The following is a 20,151-nucleotide window of genomic DNA, read 5'->3' as shown; positions in this document are numbered from 1 at the left end:
CTGCTTACGCTGGACCGTCTTTCCACCTGCATGACTGTGTGTCCTCGTCCCCGGGGATCTGTACCTGTGAAAGCTGAGCGATGTTCCCACACTGCGTGGGCGCAGCAGCCCACACAGAATTATCTCACCGCTCACATTGGCATAAACACACACACACAGGAAAGGAAGTGGTGCATTAACTGTGTTGGGTCAGTAGGTTGTTGGGGTCTGAGTCTGTCTCCTCTGCAGGGGTGGAAATAAAAATAAAAAAACGGCTTTCATTTTCTTTTCCTTCAGTCTCTGTATATTTGGTTCCATTTAGCCCGCAGGTAAACACATACAGATATCAGCATCTGCTGCTGAGAGGAGCAGAAGTGCCTCAGTCGAACCAAACAGCAGGTCATTTTAAACAACAGACACCCTCCCATCAAATCACAGCTAATCTGGCTGAACAGCTCACATGTCTGCTTATCTTTACAGTTTTGTTTTTTGGCTCCTCCAGAGAGCATCAACTCGCCAAACATTGTTTGTGCTCCGTTTAGGAGGTTAATAAAAGCGTTTATTCACAACTTTCTCTTTGGGAGAAACAAATATTGGAGGCGCAGCCAGCAGAGAACTGGTTTTGTTGAGTAAAATGCGATTTAATTTTTTTTTTTTTTTAATCTATTTATAAGCCCTTTTTCCGCTCAATGTAACTTATTTGTTTGTTTGTTTAATGAACAAATAGAACATTTCAAAACATGGAGGAAAATTGAACATCACAACACAAAATCTGAGGTATGACAAGGGAACAAACACAAAGTGGACACAACAAAAAACTAAAAAGATGAGCAGAGAGAGGCGAAAAACAATCATTTTGTCATTTTTTTCACACCTATAGAAACAAAAGGGAAGTTTTTAATCTAATTTCATTGAGTATAGTATTACATTTATTTTTTTAATATTCTACATTTCAAGGGGCCTTTGTATGTTTATGTTTGTGTATGTTAAATTTAGCAAGGCAGAAATTTACGTTTATACAGATTTCTTCTAATTTATTTTCTAATATGATGGCAAATATGATGTTTTTTTTAATAAAAAGGTTGTTTATAACATGCCTAAGCTCCAAAAAGTTTGATGTGACTTCTGGGTCTCAGTTGAAGCTTTGCTACGGTGGCCCTGAAGTGCAAATCACATCAGCAAACCACTGAGTGCTAATATTACAACCACAATTGAAAAAATAAAACAAAGCTAACTACTGGAATTTTAGATTGATTTCCAAAATGTAATGTTTTCATCTTGAGTATGTTTTTGCATCAAGTGATGGTCGATGTGATTTGCACTTCAGGGCCACCATACTTTAGAGTTGACTAAAGTTGGCACTGTTTGCAATTAAAAAAAAAAGTAGTGAAAATGTCAATATTGGATCAAATATTGCAAAGAAAATGTTTAACGTTGATGATTTTTTATTTAAGTCAGCAATAGGGGGAAAATAACTTTACCATTGGCAATGATGATTTGGGGAATTTACAAAAAAGTAAGAACTATATTTTTTTCAGAAAAAACTACAGAGAATATGGACATTTTACTAGCAATAACATGTGGAATCAGTTCAAGATTTCTTTAAATCTGTAGAAATCTCTATGCATGGATTAAGAATGGAGATTGAGGTAACTTTTAAACCGCATTCTCCTTTATGCAAGGTTTTATCAATTTTAGCAGCGCAATTGCAAGATTTTTTTGTATTATAATAATGGATCCATTTATTTTAGACAATTATTGTTAATGTTAAAAAATGTTAAACGAGTTAAAATTCTTTGCTTTTTTGGTCTTTGAACTTCTGCAGGGTTGTTTTTCTCCAATCTTTTTTGATGGTTCATGTGATTCATCTGTCCCAGTTCTCGGCGACCTCACTTCCTGTTCAGCACTCCGTTTCGCCGCCTTACCCGTGACTGGTGCCTCAATGTCCAACATGGTGCGCTCTTGGCGCAGGATGGCGGCACCCTCATCGATGATGCGCAAGGCCACGGCCTCCTCCAGTCGGCCCTCCTTCGTCAGGTGAGCTTTGAGCAGGTCCACCCGTGGCCGGCCTTCGGCGTCGAACACCTCCTTCATGGTCAGCCGGTGGGCCAGGGGGAAGGGGACCGCTGGGGCGGAAGAGACATGTCAGTTTTATTAAATGATTGCACAGCAATAAAAAACAGGAAGAGCCTCTTTTGAGTTAATTATTGTAGTGTTGTTCTAAAACTACAATAATATATCATCTGATGGACAGAAACATAACTTGTTACAGAGAGTTTCATATATATATTTTTAATTGGAGTATGTTTAAACCATTTCAAATATGTCAAAGGTGAATTTTAAGCATCTGAAATATAAGTTATCTTGTCTACTCCTGTTTAATCTAAAAATGGAGCCTGTCACAATACAGCATTGCCACTTAATTAAGTCAAGTCAACTTTATTTATAAAGCGCTTTTAAAACAGCAGAAGCTGACCAATCAAGTAAAATCAAGTAAAAAAGACTGTTTTAATGCTTCCACAGATTTCATTCTCACATCTTAAAGGGGTTTGATGAAGAGCATATACTACATTTCAACAAGAGACTGAAAAATGAAGTGATTTTATTAAATTTTACAATTTTCCAACACATTTTAAGCCTTTTTAAGATAAAGAAAAATCTATTCGAAAACTAGAGAAAAAAGGTTAGAGTAGTCAATTTTTGAGAAAATCAAAACAAAGATGTTTAGTCAGAAAAACAGAGTCATCTTATTGTTTTTCTAGAGACCCACTCGGTCAAAGCCTTCCTAGTGTTCTTTTAATTATAATTATGCTCTTTTAAGCCAAAAATTAAAAAAAAAATAAAAGGTCACATTCCAGGACATTATTTCAGCAAAGAAGCAGCTTGTTAGAAATTTGCCTCTGAGTTGTGGGCATGAGTGTTGACATGGAGCAACCCCGCCTCCCTTCCTGTCGCCCATAACTGTGAGCGTTCTACTTTACACACCCTCCTGCTAACTTACAGCCCCTCAGACCCCCCAGCCTACCATCACAGGCAAAAACAAAAATGGCGATCCAGCTATCCAGAAGGCAGTTCTGGACACTCAGAAATACTCAAAAATGTCATTTTAATCCGGATTTTCCATGTCCTCCATTGTGAGAAAAATTGCACAAGAACATGTTATAAATGCCCAAAACACAATTTCCATCAGAGTAGGTCTTTAAAACTAAAAGAGAAACACAATTGTGAGACATCCTTGTGGAAACTGTAACCCTGTTTGTGTGCTGATGCTGCCAGGTTCTATAGATGCCATCCTTTAGTCAACCATGAACTCCTCCGCAAAAGTGCTCAGGAGTCAAGTGCAGGGCCATCTGTCTGAGAGTTAAAGCTCGGCTAGAATTGGGTCATTCAACAGGACGGTGATCCCAAACACACCAGCAAATCTGAGAACAGCTAAGAAGAAGAAGAAGAGTCCAAGTAGGACAGAAGGAGAGAGCCGTCTCCATCGAGAACATGCTGTGGAGCAGTGTTCAGGTTGCATCCAAGCAGGGGCTGCTGGAATAATCAGGGCTGCCAGCCTCTGTTCTGCTGTAATGCCTTTCTTACATAATGAAGGCCCCCAGGGCTCCGCTGGAGATGGGGGTGGACTCACAACGAGGGTGATGCAGCAAAGAGTCAACAGCTGCACGTGAGGAAGCAACATACATGCATGCATGGGCGGACACACCCAATGAAACACGTTATCGCTGAAACTCGCTGAAGTCAAAGAGAAACGCAGAAGACGCATTGTGAACGGCGCTATGACGCAGTGTGTGCGAGCCGTGGTTGCACACACACACACACACACAAGCTCATAAAAGGTATTGTTATGCAGGATCCACAGAGCCTGTTGGAGCCCCACCAGTGCTAACACAGATAATGGCCTAGATCACACACTATAAATCTAGGCCTGGCTCACTCTCAACACACTCGTTTTCACTCTCTGTCACTTTGTTTTACACTCTCCAGTTTTCTCTCCATTGCTGTTCACTCATCCCTCTGTTTTCTACTTCTTCCCTCCTCCCGTTGCTGAGATGGACCTCCTCCCTGAGTCCGCCCACAGACATCTTCCAATGCAGTGTAACACTTTGCTACAGTAAAATACATCTCACATTTGTTGATTTCTTTTGCCAGCAACACAAACTACAACTTTTGGGTTCAGGGCACCTGAAACCTCTCAAGTCCCACTCCGATCATGTCTTGATCTATTTTCAAAGTGTTCCCAGTGGTCTATTAATTCTAACTATACAATTTTTAGCCCAAATCAAAAAACCTCTGTCGTTTTCTGGGACATAGTTTCTGCAGAGTGGCAGTAGTTCATTAGGAATTTATCTCTTGAGTTGTGGGCGGGGACTGTTGGCGCAGAGTAAGCCCTCATCTTCCCATCATTTTCATCAGAGTGGGTTTTCTCCAGTCACTGTGGTTTTTCTCCCACAGTCAAAAAACATACTTCATAGGTTAACTGGTGTCTCTAAATTGCCCCAAAGTGTGCAGATGAGTGTGTAAGTGTGTGGCCCTGCAACAGACTGGCAGTCTGCTCACACATGTACCTCACCTTTTCTCAAAAATCTGCTAGGATAGGCTCCACTAGTAGATATATAATATATATGTCATGTCCTGCATCCCTGAAAGACAATTGAATCGGTTAGTTCAAAAGGGGCCCAAGTCCACAATTTTTCAAAATAGAGATATTATATGTTCTATGGTCTCCATGGGAAAAGCTATCTGATTATGTACAAAAAAGTCCCAAGTCTGTTGTAATGTATTGACTATGCTTGACATTTAAAATGCATTAAGTGCAAAATTCCTGTACTTGGGCCTCTCTTGCATGGGTTTTGCTTCATCCCATAGATGGCAGCACTAGTTATCCAATATGGCAGCACCCCTGTTTAATTCAAGAAGGGCCCAAGTCCAGAGACTTTAGTTTTCTAGTCCTCTGAAATTATAAAAGTGAGGTGCTTCATATTATAGCATTTGTAAGCTATGAACCGGTGCTAAATCTGGGTAAAGTATTAATCATTTGGTGTAGCCTCCCTTTAACCTATGCAATTCAAATCATTTCCTGGAAGAATAAACCTCTTGGACTTGGGCCCCTTTTGAACTAACCGATTCAATTTCTCCTCTAACTATTTTCCTTTGCTTAGAACAACCCAAGTTAAGTATGTTTCTATTTTTCCTTTGCATGTTTAACCTGTCGATGTCAGCTGTTGGTTGTGGGCGTGGTTACCTGTCAGGTCAATCTCACTGACCTCAAAAGCATTTTTAGTCTATATTTGTTTATCAGTCAGAGAAATCAATTTGTTCATGACTATTTTGAGAGGAAACATCTGTGCCTCCCTTGTCTTAATTTACATAATTGACTTTAATTTGGTTCGCCGAAGAGCTGAAATGAGTTTTTCTGATCATCTTCTGGGGTGTAGGTGGAATGCGACCTCCATAACATACAGCCTCATTGTGCAGTCCTTGTTTCTTCTCATTTAGATGGCTGTCACTCAAAAGAATGCAGTACATTCCTTTTCTTTTAATGTAAAACTGGGTTTTTGCCCAGGTGGAGGTGACAAAAAGAGATGGTGAAGGAGACAAGGGCGGCGGAGAAAAAGGACCGAGTGTGAAACTTGTGAAATGGGAGAACTGTGAGAAAGTAGGGCAGGTATGAGAGTGGAGAGCAGCAGGGACACGAGCAGAAGGAAACTTGTTAAAACTGAACTGGCAGACTGGAACTCACAGAGAGATGCTTCTTACAGATGGCATCCAACCACCGGGCAAGTGTCCGTTCTGTATGTGCACAGCAGGGACATAGTCCTAAATGTCAACCAAAGGATGAAGAGGGAAAGCTGGAACGCACAAGGACGTCTACTTTTCTTCACAGCACATCATTCGTTCTGAGCCAGAATGCATTCGACCAATTAGTTTTTGCTGAGGTGTGCAGTTCTCTGGGCTTAAGTGCCACACATGACCGAAGACAGAAACTATACGACAATACACAGCGACCCACAACCTGTTAGCCTTGTCTATAGGCAAAAAATTGGCTAAGAAAATTCGGGTTGCAACAAAAAACTTTAAAAAGATACAAGCTCCGGCCTAAATGTAAAGTCAAAGTCCTTCCCCAATTCTCTTGGATACATTTTTCAAAACGAGTGATCTTTTAATTATATTTATTTTATATATTTTAACCTAGTATAAGAAAAATTTCTGTCATTCTCTATGACACAGTTTTCTGCAGAGCAGAAGTAGTTCGTTTGAAATTCGCATTTGAGTTGTGGGCGGGACTGTTGGGCTGGAGCTACCCCACCCCCACTCCCTGTCACCCATCTGTTCCCACGCCCACCTAGGACTCCCAGTGTTTAAACTCTTAAGTATCGTAACTCTTCGACCGTTTATGCAACTTACAAAGTTCCGGCGGATTCTGTGGCTGATATAAAAAGACGCTTTTCCCCCACGTCAAAATCAGCTGAATCGTGAACAGTCAAGGAGTTATGGTACAGTCAAAGAGTATGTGTTATTTAGGTGTAACCGTTGACATATCCGGTGTTAAAGGGTTAACCCCCATGATGTTATCAATACAATTTGTAACAGATTACTACATAAAGTCCAAAATCGTGAGTTTAAGAAAAGATTTCTAAGTCAGACATTTATGTATTTGTGCAAATGATTTTTTTTGTCACTAAAAATTCAAAACCGTAAGACATGGGGGGACAGATATATAACAAAAATAAATCTAGATTTGAAGAGTTTAGATCCATCTGACAAATCAGCAATAATCTCTTTTCTTACACAGTTAGAACAAAGTTGGCACATGATTTTACCAAAACATTGTTTCAAATGAAAATATTGGCGTTCAATAACAATTGGCATGTCTACAGTGGGAAATGGTACACTTGTATAGCGCTTTTCTACCTTGATTAAGACCCAAGGCGGTTTACAGTCACAGCGCCATTCACCAAGCATTCATTCACACACTGATTGCGGCTCCGCTGACTTACGGTGGTGCCAACGCGTAACCACCTGGAGCAATTATTGACTGCATATGAGAACGGCTTAGTGACCCCTCCCCCTCGCATTCCAAACAGCAAGTACCCCTGGTTCCAAGAAGCCAAAATCCCATGAACTTCTACAGAGAAACAAACAGCTGTTACTTAGTCATTGTATTTGTCAGAATAACCATTCTGGATCTGACACATTTTAAAAACATGTTCTTGCTAATCCGAATTTTTTTTCATGATAATGTTTCTTTACTGCAAGTTATTTTCCGCCCAATCAGATACCTCAAAAAAAGTAGTTTGTACCTGCTGGCCCCCACGTCCAACGCTCAAAACGTTGATTGAGAGATTTTGTGTAGCCTGCTTTTTCAAGTGGTAGGGGTGTAAACTTTTAAAAAGCTCACTCTTAATGGGTGGGAGTGGTTGTCATAGAAACTCAGACCGCCTCAGACCAATCAGTGCTTACTGACAACGTCTGGCTCCAACATGGCTGTGTCCATATTGCAAAATTGGAGCCACAAGTAAGCCGTTATATGGGTGATGTCACAAACAAAAGTTTAGTTTTCATAAAACAATCAACGGTAGCAACATGAGGTTCAGTGTTTTGCCCAAGGACACTTCAACACATGTTGAGAAGACCCCCAAGGACCCCAATAGCAGAGACTTACTGAGTTGAGTCACAGAAAACTATCAGCTTTGGAGGTCCTTGTGTCCATTATTTGTAGCCAAAAAAAGACACAGGACGTGGTGCTGCACCATCTCAAAGATGCAAGCTGCCCATTTTGACCATTTTCATGGCATAAACTTGTTTTGTTCTACATGAACCATAGTTTAAATAAGGCGTTTTGACCAAGACCAATGATGATCGTGAGTGTAACAGTACAGACATGTGGAAATACTTCAGCTATGTTGTTGATAACAGAACATTTACATTTTTTTTCCACCAACGCATTTGAATTCTTCCTTTTTTCATTGACAACCACATGTTTTTCTCCAACAACCATCTCCACATCTTCTCCAAAGCAGGGTGTTTGTTTCTAAGGCCACAAGGATGTATAATCTTTCCAGTAAGCTCTGGTTGTGCTTTGAGGCATTCTCCTAGTGGGACATGTATTACACACCTCCCCAGGGAGGCTTCCAAAAGGTGTCCTGACCAGCTGCTCCAATTACCTCAAATGACTTATGTAGAAAACGTTCAATTCTTTTTCCAACTCTTGTTAGACGATTATAGCCCAGGTCTGCATATGAGTTCATCCACTTCCATGACTTTTCTCTCACAGCTCATGACCAGAAACAAGCATTGGATGTTTTCGGCTTCTTGGCCTTTCAAATTTAATTTACGCCAGTCGCAGAGTCTGAGCTACATGTGAGCATTGAAAAGACCCGACAGTAGGTGCTCAGTCCCGTCCAGTTTCCTTCACAGGCTACAAAGCACGACAGAGCATGTCTACAGTCATTAGATGGTAGTCCCAATGCATCTGACCTGGACTCCATGGTCTCTGAGTGATACAGATCATTAACTGTAGGAAGATCCCGAGCTTTTTACCACTGCATTTCTAGGTCTCCCCAAGAACATATGGCCATTATATTCTTTCAATAGAATTTAAAACAATTGCATTACCTATAATATGCATAACACTTCAGTGCATGAACACAGCTTCTAGCATGCAACTCCATTTCTACGTGAAGCAGGGAATGTTCTGGGCAGTGAACATTCCCTCTTCTAGATAATTCAAATGAAGACAAACCAAAAGATGACCCAAGAAAAACTCTCGTTCCTTGTTTCCTTTATCCTTTTACACCAGAGAAATCGCCTAAAAATAACACACGTTCTTGGGCATGCTGTTTGACTGTTTACTGCTTATGCTTTGACTGTTTACTCGATCAACATAAATTGATCGATCAACAAAAGTGGCTTTTCCTACTTGCTTTGAAGTCGTAAGACAGGCGTCTTCTGTGTTCATGTTCAAATCTAGACTTAAAACATTTCTGTTTAGCCGTGTATATGACTGAAAGGTCCTATCTGCACTTTTCTTTCCTTTCCTTCCTTTATTTTTAAATCAATTTTCAATCATTATTTTATTTTTTTTTTAAAGTAAATTTTACGTTGATTATTTCTATGATGTACTGTGATTTTAATGCATTTTTCTGTTTTGTGAAGCACCTTGAATTACTTTGTGTACGAATTGTGCTATACAAATAAACTTGCCTTGCCTTGCTTTGCACCATAATAAAACACATCGCTAATGTAAACGACGTTACGGCAGTTGAAAGAATGTAGTCGCTGGAATTAAAGCTTCACGCTAAAAGGGGTTAAAGATCTAAAACACCAATATTTCAGAGACTACTGCCATTTCCTTCAAGTGCACAGTTTGCTTTAATGTTAATGGTAGAAGAAGCTAACGAGTTTTACTAAATTTATGATATAAAAATTAACCAAAAGCCCAAGGAAACAAGAGAACACATCCAAAGAGTAACCCTAAAGTTAAAAATGTGTTTACTTTAAAAAGGGCGTAAAATCAGGAAATATCGTCTACTTGTTTTGGGCTAAACATGAAAACAAGCAAAGAAAACATGAAAGATCCATCAAAACGCGGATCACAAATCCATATTTTTTCACCAAAAGTTGTTTGTTAAAAACAATAATATTTTGTTGCTCAAAAATAAAAAAAAGGAACTTAGTTCTGTACTATTTATGGAAGAAAAAGAAACACACTCGATTTGGTTTCTTTTCTGCAAATATATTTTAAGAATACAAAATTTTTTTATTCAGATTTATTCAAAAGCCTGTCAGAACTTTGACCAATATACAAAAAAAAATGGAAGCAAATGTTAAAAATAAACTGTGAGAACCCTGATTTGATTTTCCGTTAATGTCTTGAACTCTTCATGGGTCGTACGTGCTAAGCGGATCTGCTAATTTCCCACAAAATCTATGAAAAAAACAAAGCTAGTCTCAAAGGGACAGTGAACAAACATCAACAGGGTGAAGATTTCTGCCTCTGGCTTCAATAAACCCGAGTTCACATCAGACTTTAATAAAGTGACGGCCGGCCTCTTTAAGGCTGCTGCAGGACATCCTGGTCCTTCATTATGCTTTCAAGCGAACAACTTGTTTAAGAACACGTAATGAACACAGTGAATAGAGGCCCATTGAAAATAAAACGCTGTTCATCCAGGTGGTCACATGACTCATGCTGAGTCAGAGGAAGTGTAAAACGGGAGCTGGAAAACGTTGTTTCCTTTGTGCAGCTTCTGCCCGTGGAGACCCTCCTCGCTCTGGAATGCATTAAACTGCAGAGATGCTGGCTCAGCCAAAAATCTGCCCCTTCCCAGAGCGCCGTCCAGCAGAAAATCTATGACATAGCTTTCAACCAAATCTCCTAAATTTGTTTGGGCTGGCCTAATAGTCTAACTGGAGCAGAATCTGATTGGAATCACGTCATGTGCATCATCCCTAATGGCTAACGTTAATTATGGGGATAGTTCATCAGTTTTAACGACAAAAGGACACCGTTCACCATTAGATGGGGGGGGCCAGGACGTGACAGCATGATGTTGGAGATCAGCCGCCGTCTATCTGTCCTTGTTTGTCTTTGTTCCATCGAAAAAAAGGCAGGCTGAAGCAACAAAAACCTGGTTAACAAAAAAAATAGACATTTTCGTGAGGTGTTGAATGGTCTGTAAGCTACATGCAGGCCACGAACCAAATGATTTCAGTGCATTACTGTGCCCAGCCAGGACGTATGAGCGTGTTCATACAGTGACATCGATCAAAACTGAAGGCACGCCTGTCTGTGTGCCCGTCATGCTGGATGTGCTGTCCTCCCCAGGACCTCTTCAGATGGGACCACGCAATCGGTACCTCCCTCCACCGCACCAACGGATGAAGAATATTAGGCAGTGAAAGAGCAAGAAAGTCAATCAGCAAGAGAACAAAGATGGATCCGATCAGCTAACTCGTGCAAGTTTGAGGTTGGTGGTGGTGATGGTGGTGGCTGGGCGGGGGGGCGGGGGGTGTCACTTAGGATGCATTTAAAGAATTTCCCATCTATACACAGAGGGCCGACACACAAACACAGAAACATTGGCTCACCCCCCACCCCCCCCACCCCCCACTCCCCCACCCAACCCAACAGCCTGTCCTCATTAGACAATCCCTTTCTCTCCACCACTCTCGGTGGAGTACCTTCTCTATAAATAGCCCCTGCCCTGCCACCTTTCCCCCAGCAGGGCACATATAGAGACCTGTCAAGGTGGGACCCCCGGCCCGCAGGAAACGCCAACGTTCAACACACACACACACAGAGTTCATGCAAGTCTGAGAGAACGGGACATCGAGATAAGCTGAAAGGAAATATGTCACAAGTGCCTGAAGCTTTGCCTGAAGTGGCGTATATCTGTGTGTGTGCGTGTGTGTGTGCGTGTGGAGGGGAGGGTGTTGTTTGTGGCCCCATTCTGCTTTCGTTCGTACTTGTCACATGTGTTTATTTGTTCGAAAGGTCAGAACCTGCAAGAGACAAATATCTGCTTTTAACTTCAGAATCCTGTGTACTGAACAGGAAGTGAGTCAGGTTAGCAAAAACTCCGGTTAGCCCAAAGAAGCTGTGATGTGCTGTCCCTGTTTCCACCCAACACTTTAGCACGGGTACGAATGGTACAGTCCAGAGTGGCCAGACAAACTCTGATGGAATCTATGTAAAAATGCTGAGAAAAAAATGCAAGTCATTCACATTCCAAACCCCTCTGAATCCCTTTGGGGGGTCCCTGGGGTTGCTGGAGCCTATCCCAGCTGCTGATGGGCAAAAGTGGAGCACATGCTGGACAGGTTGCCAGTCTGTTGCAGGGCCACAAGATCACACTCATTTGTACTCACCCCTGGGGCCACTTCACCAATCAGAGTTCCCAGAGAGAATCCATGCAATAGAATACGCAAGATCCCTGTCGGGATTTGAACCAGGGTCCTTTGATAGTGAGTTGAGAAAGCTAACCACTGTACCAGAGAAAACGTTTTCACCTTAATTTGGCTCACATTGACATAGCAATTTAGAGAGCACACAAAGCCACACAAGGTCTTAATGCATTATTTTCCTAATTTCCAATCTTTCTGATCTTTAGTCAACTTTCTTTCTACTTTTGTTATTTCCTTTAAATCTTTAGTTTCCTGGAAACTCCCTGCGTCCAAACCAAAGTATTTCTCAAAGTTCAGCTCCAGTTTTCAGAGTTCACCTCTTTGGTCTTCTCGGTTGACACACATTTCCAAATACCGTAAAACCATAAAACAAACTTTGGAAGAAGATCAAGTATTGATTCCGCCTGTCTTTGGGCCCAGAAACCTTACACCTTTAATGTAAAGTCACAAGGATTATTTTTGCTAAAGTTGCATGAAAATTCTTGAAATACCTTGACTGTACTGTAACTTTCACTGTTGAAACAGTTTTTTGATGTACTTTGTGATAAAACACCATCTAGTGTAAGATAAAACCAAAAAATTTCAGGTTTTTTTTGTTAGCAGAGGGATCCTTAACCTACTAGAAACTTATTCACGAGGCTGAAGTTTGGTCTACAGACAACAATTCAAACCATATTGTGAACATCTTTAAGAATCAGCATGCTTGTTTTTATTGGAAACAAACTTTGGGAGGGAATACATTCGACTTGTTATCAGAAGAAGTCCTGCATTTCCATTCTCGGCCAAATTTGAGTCCTTTACTTTGAGCCTGTGATCAATAGCATAAGTAACAAGCTCAGTATATCAGAACTGATCTGCATTCTGTGCTTCCATCTGCCCTTGTCTGTTACCACGGACTCTTAAAAAAGGCTGCAGCTGCCTCTAGTTTGCAGCCTCTGCAGAGGCGCTGATCATCTCTTTTTCCAATTTCTCAGGATTACTTCACTTCATTAAAATAAAAACAAATAGATGTAAACCCATATTCTTCTTTTATAGGCTTTTAAATTAGAAATCTGTGCAAACAGATGTAGCTTTTGGTTTTTCAGTACATGACATGAGATGTGAATGAGGCTATGAGGACTTGTGGGGAAAAGAATGAGGAATAAGCTCTTATTTTGAAGGATTTTTGACAATTATTTTAGAAAATACTCAGTTGTGTACATATTCTGTATGTATTGTTCTGATTTACACACAAAGGTGATCTTATTTTGAGAAACTGTGGAATCAAATATTTTCCTAAACCTCACTATTGACCCAAATTACTGACCAGTTTTATTCAGATAAACTCAGCTTAGAAGAATAAAATATTGAATTTAATGACAAAATTCACAGAAAATAATAGAATGGTACTGTAAAAGAGACTTGCTTCTTCCTGCAGAAAGAGTCTCCTAATGGTTCATTTAAATGTGATGAGCTCACTTGTTATTCAGGTGAATTCGCTTCAAAAGAACCTTTTCTGGAGATTCTTGAGGAATAGTGACCCCTGTTCAGGAAAACCAGCATGTGCGTGCAGGTGGCACTTGAAACTGCACCACACTGGTGGATGTTTCATAAAGGTTTTAGCCATCGATTGTTTGAAATTCCTTCTACTTTTAGAAGCGATTGCATCTAAACATCCATCCGTCTTTTATAACTCCTTCTGGAAACCTCGTCCTCATTAAGGCCGCTGGGGGAACTGCTTTTTTTTTTCTTCTTGTAAAGAGACTAAAACACAAACGGATCTTCCTGCCACTGTCACATGACTGAAACAACAAGAAGTGCTGACATTCGCCTCCAAACAATCAAAAATTATTATTATGTTTCATAGCTACATAGATTATATTATAAAACATTATATATAAATAAAGAAGCTGCTTGCTAATGTAATTAATATTGATGAGGAACAGGGGGTGAGTTTATATAAGTTTATACTTCTTCTCACTCCTTTTTGAATATGTATAGTTGTATGATTGTTCATAATATATGTGTTCATATTTTTTTCTGTTTTCTTCATTTTCTCTTTTTTTATGTGTGTTTTTTTATACTCGAAATAAACTTGTTTCCATTCCATTCCACCATCAAAAATCACCCCGACTTGCTTGTTTTTGGACTGTTGGAATTTAGGACTTCATCAACAAATCAGGAGATCTTCAAACATCTGCATCACAGAACTAAAGGACAAGACATTTCAGGTAAAGAAGGAAAAAAACGAGACATGATTATAGGATCTGATTACGTTTGTCATGAATTTGCAGGTCAATAAACAATACATCCATTTTTTTTTTTTTTTTTCCTCAGCGAAGTTCAGCATCTTTACCCGTAAGGCACAAAATGGATCCGGCACACCAAGTGCCTAAAACTAATGTAAAGATTGTGAAAGACGAAAGGTAATTTGGCCAAAAATTCTGCATCTGTGGAAACTTTTCAATGTAAATGAAAGACGCATCTTTTAAACTGAGCACTTAAATATTCTTCCCTTTTCTATCTTTTAATCTATACAGTTTCTTCTAGAATTATTGGGACCAGCGTTTGCTACAGTATTATGCTCGACTTTTGTTTGTTTTTGTTTTTATTGCGCTTTCTGACTTTTATAGCTGTTTATGTATGTCTCTTATCACTATGTTTCTATGTGTCTCTTTTATGTCAAGCATCTTGTTATACAGCTGTTAATGAAAAGTGCTCTAAAAATAGGGTTTTATTGATAATATTATTATTTTTACACAAACCATTCTGATTGATGCATAAAGCACCAGCTGACATCTCCATAATGAACATCACAAAAAGGTCAACTACGGGCAAATTCCCCAAACTATGAAACGTCTCATTATTCATTTAATGAGGAGTTGTTATTTTCAGCTCCTCCTCTGCACACGGAGAGTGTGGAGGGTTTATACTGTTATTGTTACTGTAATGAGAGGAGATCCTTCCTTGGATTCGAGTGTAAATCAGCTACAGATGTTTTGCAGCCTAACAGCATCCACTTACGATGCACTTTAGGGCTCTTCCACACGTGCTACTTTTAAAACCAGATTAATATGTTCATCTTTGACATGCCAGATGTAGGCCAAAAGACTGTTAATGCATCCACTGTGTGGATACAGATCAAACTGGCCTGATAGGCGTTGGTGCTTACTTGGTGTGGCCTTTGTCACCAAACATTAGGCTGATGGCCTAATGGCTGAGAGGATCCAGAAGCTCAATATCTTTCCCTGTAGATCTGAATCAATAAATTCCTGCAAAACTGAAAGTTTTTCAGGTCTACTAAGGAGTGCAACACATGAAATAAGAGGCTTCAAGTTCTAAGTTTTGGCCTTTTCTTGGCAGGTTCACATAAAGGGGTAGAGAGGTCAGAACAGCAGCAACATGAATGGACCAAACTAAAAATAAAAATCATAAAAAGACTATTGTTTTATGTTTGGTTCATTGTAATTATGAGATTTTCTTGCAGAAAATTCATTTTACTTAGGTGCTCTGCAGCTTTACTGATTCAAAATCAAAATAATGGGTTCTGTGCTAAACTTTTAAAACATTTCAAACTATATTAGCAACAGACCCTAAACTTTATGAGGACTCTGCGTTTTTATTAAAAAAACACAAGCTTTGGAGTTTCCAAAGCCGGTTCTTGAGGTCTACCTCTGTTTTTACACAATTCCCTGTATGAGATCATGAGATTACAGGTTCTAATGCATGGATTTTCCAGGTTGTTAGTAGCGCGTGTGACCTGCAGGGCTGCTGCAGGGTTTTAGGTTTTCCGGTCCGTGGAGTGTCGTACAGAGGAGCGGCCGGATCTTAAGGGGTGCGTAGGTGTGTCTTGCAGTACCCTAGAGGTTTCACGGCTATCTCAAGGGAACATCCTGAAGATGGAACACTTGTCATGTGTGTGGGAAGTGTATCATGAAGTATTCGCAAGGATCGAAGAAGTACACACTGGGTGATGATGTCGTATGGTTCCCTTATACCACGATCTCGCCGTTAGGTGAATGCTGCATGCAGATAAGTGGCCGTAGGACGTCCACAAAAACTACACGCTGATCAAATCATTTCTAACAGTCAGGCTGCACGCAAGGAGCACACACTTATCACTTGAACAGCACTAACGGGCTCCTTGCGCTGTGCGCAGGTTTCAGGGATTGAAAAAATGTTGTACAACACACCTGTGCTTTACCCTTACGCATGGTATGAGTGTTGACCGCGACCTGTCATCTGCATCATGCCTGTTGAAACAAGTATGCATGGACATTTTTCTTCTAAAGACTCCCTGAACGGACTACGATCCTTACATTTGCTGTTGCGTATAGGTTTGCCCATTTTTCACCCACGGACAGCCCCTATCCACCCCAGGAACCACTGCAGTGGTTTGACAACCACAATAAGAGGAACTTGACACCTGTCCCTCATTTCTATGCCGTTTCAGTTTTTCCTTCACCTCCTCTGTGGCCTTGTCATCTTCCATTCGCTGCCTCTGAGTTTTGAGTTTTTCTGCATCCATCTCTGTGCATCACAATCTGCTGAACTCAAATCTGTATGTGGGTGAGCACAGCCTCTCCAGCCTTTTTGAATGATGTCCCTCCAATCATCCACATCCTTCTCCACACAAGCATGTGTGTCATGCGTGAGAATGTGGGTCACCTATGGAGGAGGATACCATGGCTCCTGTGGCCAGCTTCATGCAAACACGCACGCGCAGGTACACACGCAGCGCACACAAGGTGGACCTCAAAAGGACGGCGACGAATTTGACATCAACATAAGGGTTCTCTTTTAGGTCCCACTCTACCACAGCCGCCCCCTATATGTTCGAAGATGAGTGGCACGTGCAAAACCTGCCCCGTCGCCTCCAGCCAACCCACCCCTCCCATTTCACGATCGACGCATGCACGGAATACCGGGGCATGCCCAGGCGACGCGCGCAGCTGCCAGCGCCAGAGAGACCCTACAGTTTGTTTGGCGCAGCCGCCGTCGCGTGAGACAGGCCGCGTGCGTGCGTTCGAGCGCCATGCCAGCCGTGCTGTGACCCGATAAGTACAACAATCTGTGCGAGCTCAGAGGATCATAACCCGAAATGGAGCCCTCCGTCACCTACAGCTTTAAACACATGAAATATAGCAGCGACGCAGTCGCACCGTGGCGAGGCAGCGTGCGCGCGGCGCGCCGTAAACTCCATTTTGTCTCTCATTTGACACTTTGAGGGGGGAAGACCTTTAAGGAGACCCCCCCCCCTCCCATTTCTGACTCCAGGCCCGATTTGAAAAAACAAAAACAAAACCTTCCTACAAATGTTGAGCCTCCCCCCGTCTGCGAATGTTAGGGTCAGTTCATGATCAAACTGAAGCTGCGCATTCGGCCTGGCAAACTTGCACCTGCTCTGATCAAACCAATCGATGATCTGCTTTCGGGCTCGCGCTGGATTAGAGGAAGAAAAAAAAGTAGGCCAGCGTGAAAGCGGACCCCCGCAGCAGGTTGACGTGCAGACATAAACACACAAAACTACTGAAAGGTGGAAAATAATGCGCGAGTGTTCTTGTGAGTGAGAAGTCCATGACAGCACACTCCAACCCCCCTCCTTCCAGTGTCTCTCCCCTTCTCTTCATCGATGAAAAACATGCACCATCATCTCGTGACAACATCCGCATCCCCAGCATCCCCTCAGCGCACCGTGGCTGGACCACGCGCGACATTGACTTTACCTTTATGTCTGCCTTTCGCCGTCATCGTCACACTGCTGGATGTTTCATTGAAACAAGATCGGTCTCATCGCGCGCGCGCTCTGCCCCGGCGCCTCTCCTCTCTCTGCCGCTCTCCTCTCTGAAGGGTATTATTCAGTAACGCGAAACCACCGCTAGGAGCGGAGCGGATCGCGCACGGGGCTCATGCAGCGCGCGGTGGCGCACAAATGCCGCGGCTGTGCATAGGAGGAGGAGACACCCCCCCCCCCCCTCCCTGCCAGAAAATGGGGTAATGCCTCTGTGAGGGGGTGAATTATAATAGAAGAACGAGGGAAGACCCTGATTGTAGCGTATCGTGCTGGATACCCCCCCCTTCATCCTCCATCAGACCCCCCCCCCCCCCCCCTCGGAGGCTCAGGGCTGCTTGCACAGTGACTCGTCACCCAAACAAACCTTTTTATTATATGCAGTGAGACAAAAGATCTATAAGGTGCAAGAAAAATATAGAGAAAGGGAAGGATGCAAACAGTTGAGAAACCACAGTTTTGGCGCACAGGAGCTGTCACTCACTGCCGTGCAGCATTTTTGGCATGCCTACATTTGATCACCCGGTCGGAGGAACTTGCGTTGCAGTCGGACTCGGACATCCTGCCTGGAGTAGTAACGGGAGGCAGAGACGAGCGGGTGGGGTTTGAGGGGAGGGGGGCGCTCGCTCAGTCTCTTTTGTCAAAGGCCGAGGCTGCGCCGTCGGGTACTGCATCGGGCGTCGACGGTGCGCGCGGTCGCTGCGTGCTACCCCCGCTGCAGAAGTGGCAGCATCACTCGGAGGCTGTACGCCCTGCCAGCCAGGAGAAGGCTGCTGCTGCTGCTGCTGCTGCTGCTGCTGCTGCTGCTTCTGCTGCTGCTGCTGCCGCCAGGCCTGCGGTCATTCGGGGGGAGGACAGGCAGACGCCGGGGCGCCTGTGTGGCATACTTGGATCACGGATACCTGTTCGTCCCACGCAGATTCACGCACATATATACACACGCAAATATCACTTTGTACATGCATGCGTGCGCACACAGTCAGACTTTTACTGCCATCCTGTGGTGACACTTGATTACAGTACTCCCACCCCTCCTCCTCATACCCCTGAGCAAATGTGGAGTGGGTAGCCGTGCGTGGGTGCGTGCACGTGCACGGGTACAGTGACAGTTTGATAGACAAGCACTGGAGACCATAGAGCTGCTTTATAGAAGAGTCTACGGCAAGCTGGAAGGGGAAATAGTCATTTGGACACATGGCATACCCCCTTTTTAGTGTGTTTTTTTGTCGGATTGGCCCCGCCCCTTTTAGATTTGTTATTCATCTAAACCTGATTTTAATGATTGTAAAATTCCAGGAACTTTTTGCATTATGATTTAACCCCCCCTCCCCTTCTATAATCACCCTCATACTTGCCCCCACTAAGATCCTTCTCTCTCTTCTTCCCTCTTTTTGTCTTGTCAAATAAAAAAATGGTTACGAATATAATTAATATAAATAAAGTTTAGCCTAAATTACAAAAGGGATTTATTCAAACATACACCTAGTGTGTCAGAGGATTTATAACCCCATGTTGTAACAGTAATGTGTCCAACACAAGATTAAATTCAAACTGCTTTTAAACGTTTTAAGAATTGATTGATGTTTTATTTACTTTTTTTTGAATATTCTATCCTTTTGCTTAACCCTAACCTTTTTTTTTTGAATATTTGTAAATGAAGTTGTTTTCCTAAAGAAAACGGAAAATAAACATATAAAACACAGATGGATTTTTAAAAAGAAATAAAAATGTGTTTTATTGTTCAGTTTATTTTGCTCTGTGAGGCCAACATCCATCCTGATGCAAGAATGAAAAAAACTCCTTAGATTATATCTGCAGATTAATTATAAAAATAAAATCAATCCCTTTGATTTCGCACTAAAAGTACATTTATTTCCCCCCTGCCTGTCTTCCACCCCTCCATTACCACCGTGAGGCCGATTAGGTGACTCAGATGTTTCCATGTTTTGAATGGCTGAAGATCTGATCCAGGTAATGAACAGCAGGGAGTGCAGGGAGAGCTGGAAAACGGGCATAGGAGATCTCCAGGAAAAGCCTCGGGCAGTCGATTATAAAAAAAAAAACAACCTCATGACTGCATAAATATTATGACAAAAGACGGTATGGGGCTGAAGCCTTTCTTCCAGCAAACTGAGGAAATAATTTACCAACCCGCTAATCTCACAGTGAAGGAACGCAGGCCTGCCTTTAGCTTAGAATGCAGCGTTTCTGAAACCAGATGGCAGTTTTGACAGACATTTATAAAAATGCAGTAAGAAACTGAGGTTATTCCATTGAAACTAAAGCTGAAATAAAAATAGTAATTGTTTTATGTTTGTTTCTTTACATTTTTTTTATAGATTTCCCACAGCTCACATGTGCTTCTGTGTTTGATTCCTTTCTGGTGAAAACGCCCATCAGCTCTGAATGTACATGTTGATTATTATGACCTAAATGTCAGCTTAGGACCTAACCACTTAGAATGGCTTTTATTACTCAGTAGTTGGTGGAAT

At 41.9% G+C, this 20,151-nt stretch overlaps 1 protein-coding gene and 1 long non-coding RNA gene across 4 annotated transcripts in view; one reads left to right on the top strand and one right to left on the bottom strand.

The window, feature by feature from the left end:
* LOC101162612 (serine/threonine-protein phosphatase 2B catalytic subunit alpha isoform) overlaps positions 1-18,542 on the bottom strand; it is a 45,926-nt gene extending 27,384 nt beyond the window's left edge. Inside the window, exons 1-2 of one of the 3 annotated variants that reach the window (XM_023959364.1) lie at positions 18,172-18,542; positions 1,905-2,105 (exon numbers count right to left, since the gene is read on the bottom strand). In XM_023959364.1, coding sequence (XP_023815132.1) covers positions 1,905-2,105; positions 18,172-18,220 — 250 coding nt within the window. In that variant the 5' untranslated portion in view covers positions 18,221-18,542. Of the gene's footprint in view, positions 1-1,904; positions 2,106-17,594; positions 17,781-18,171 lie in introns of those variants that run through there. The other 2 variants (XM_023959362.1, XM_023959363.1) reach the window with 2 other exon arrangements.
* LOC105354971 lies at positions 14,027-17,582 on the top strand. The gene is made up of 3 exons (XR_002291047.2): positions 14,027-14,099; positions 14,206-14,294; positions 15,232-17,582. It is a non-coding gene; the product is annotated as an uncharacterized LOC105354971 (long non-coding RNA).
* Positions 18,543-20,151: the final 1,609 nt, after the last annotated feature.

The sequence above is a fragment of the Oryzias latipes genome, chromosome 10 (assembly GCF_002234675.1).
Source record: "Oryzias latipes chromosome 10, ASM223467v1".
Taxonomy (NCBI): domain Eukaryota; kingdom Metazoa; phylum Chordata; class Actinopteri; order Beloniformes; family Adrianichthyidae; genus Oryzias; species Oryzias latipes.
Note: the sequence above shows the minus strand (reverse complement) of the source record. Positions and strands in the feature narration are given on the sequence as shown.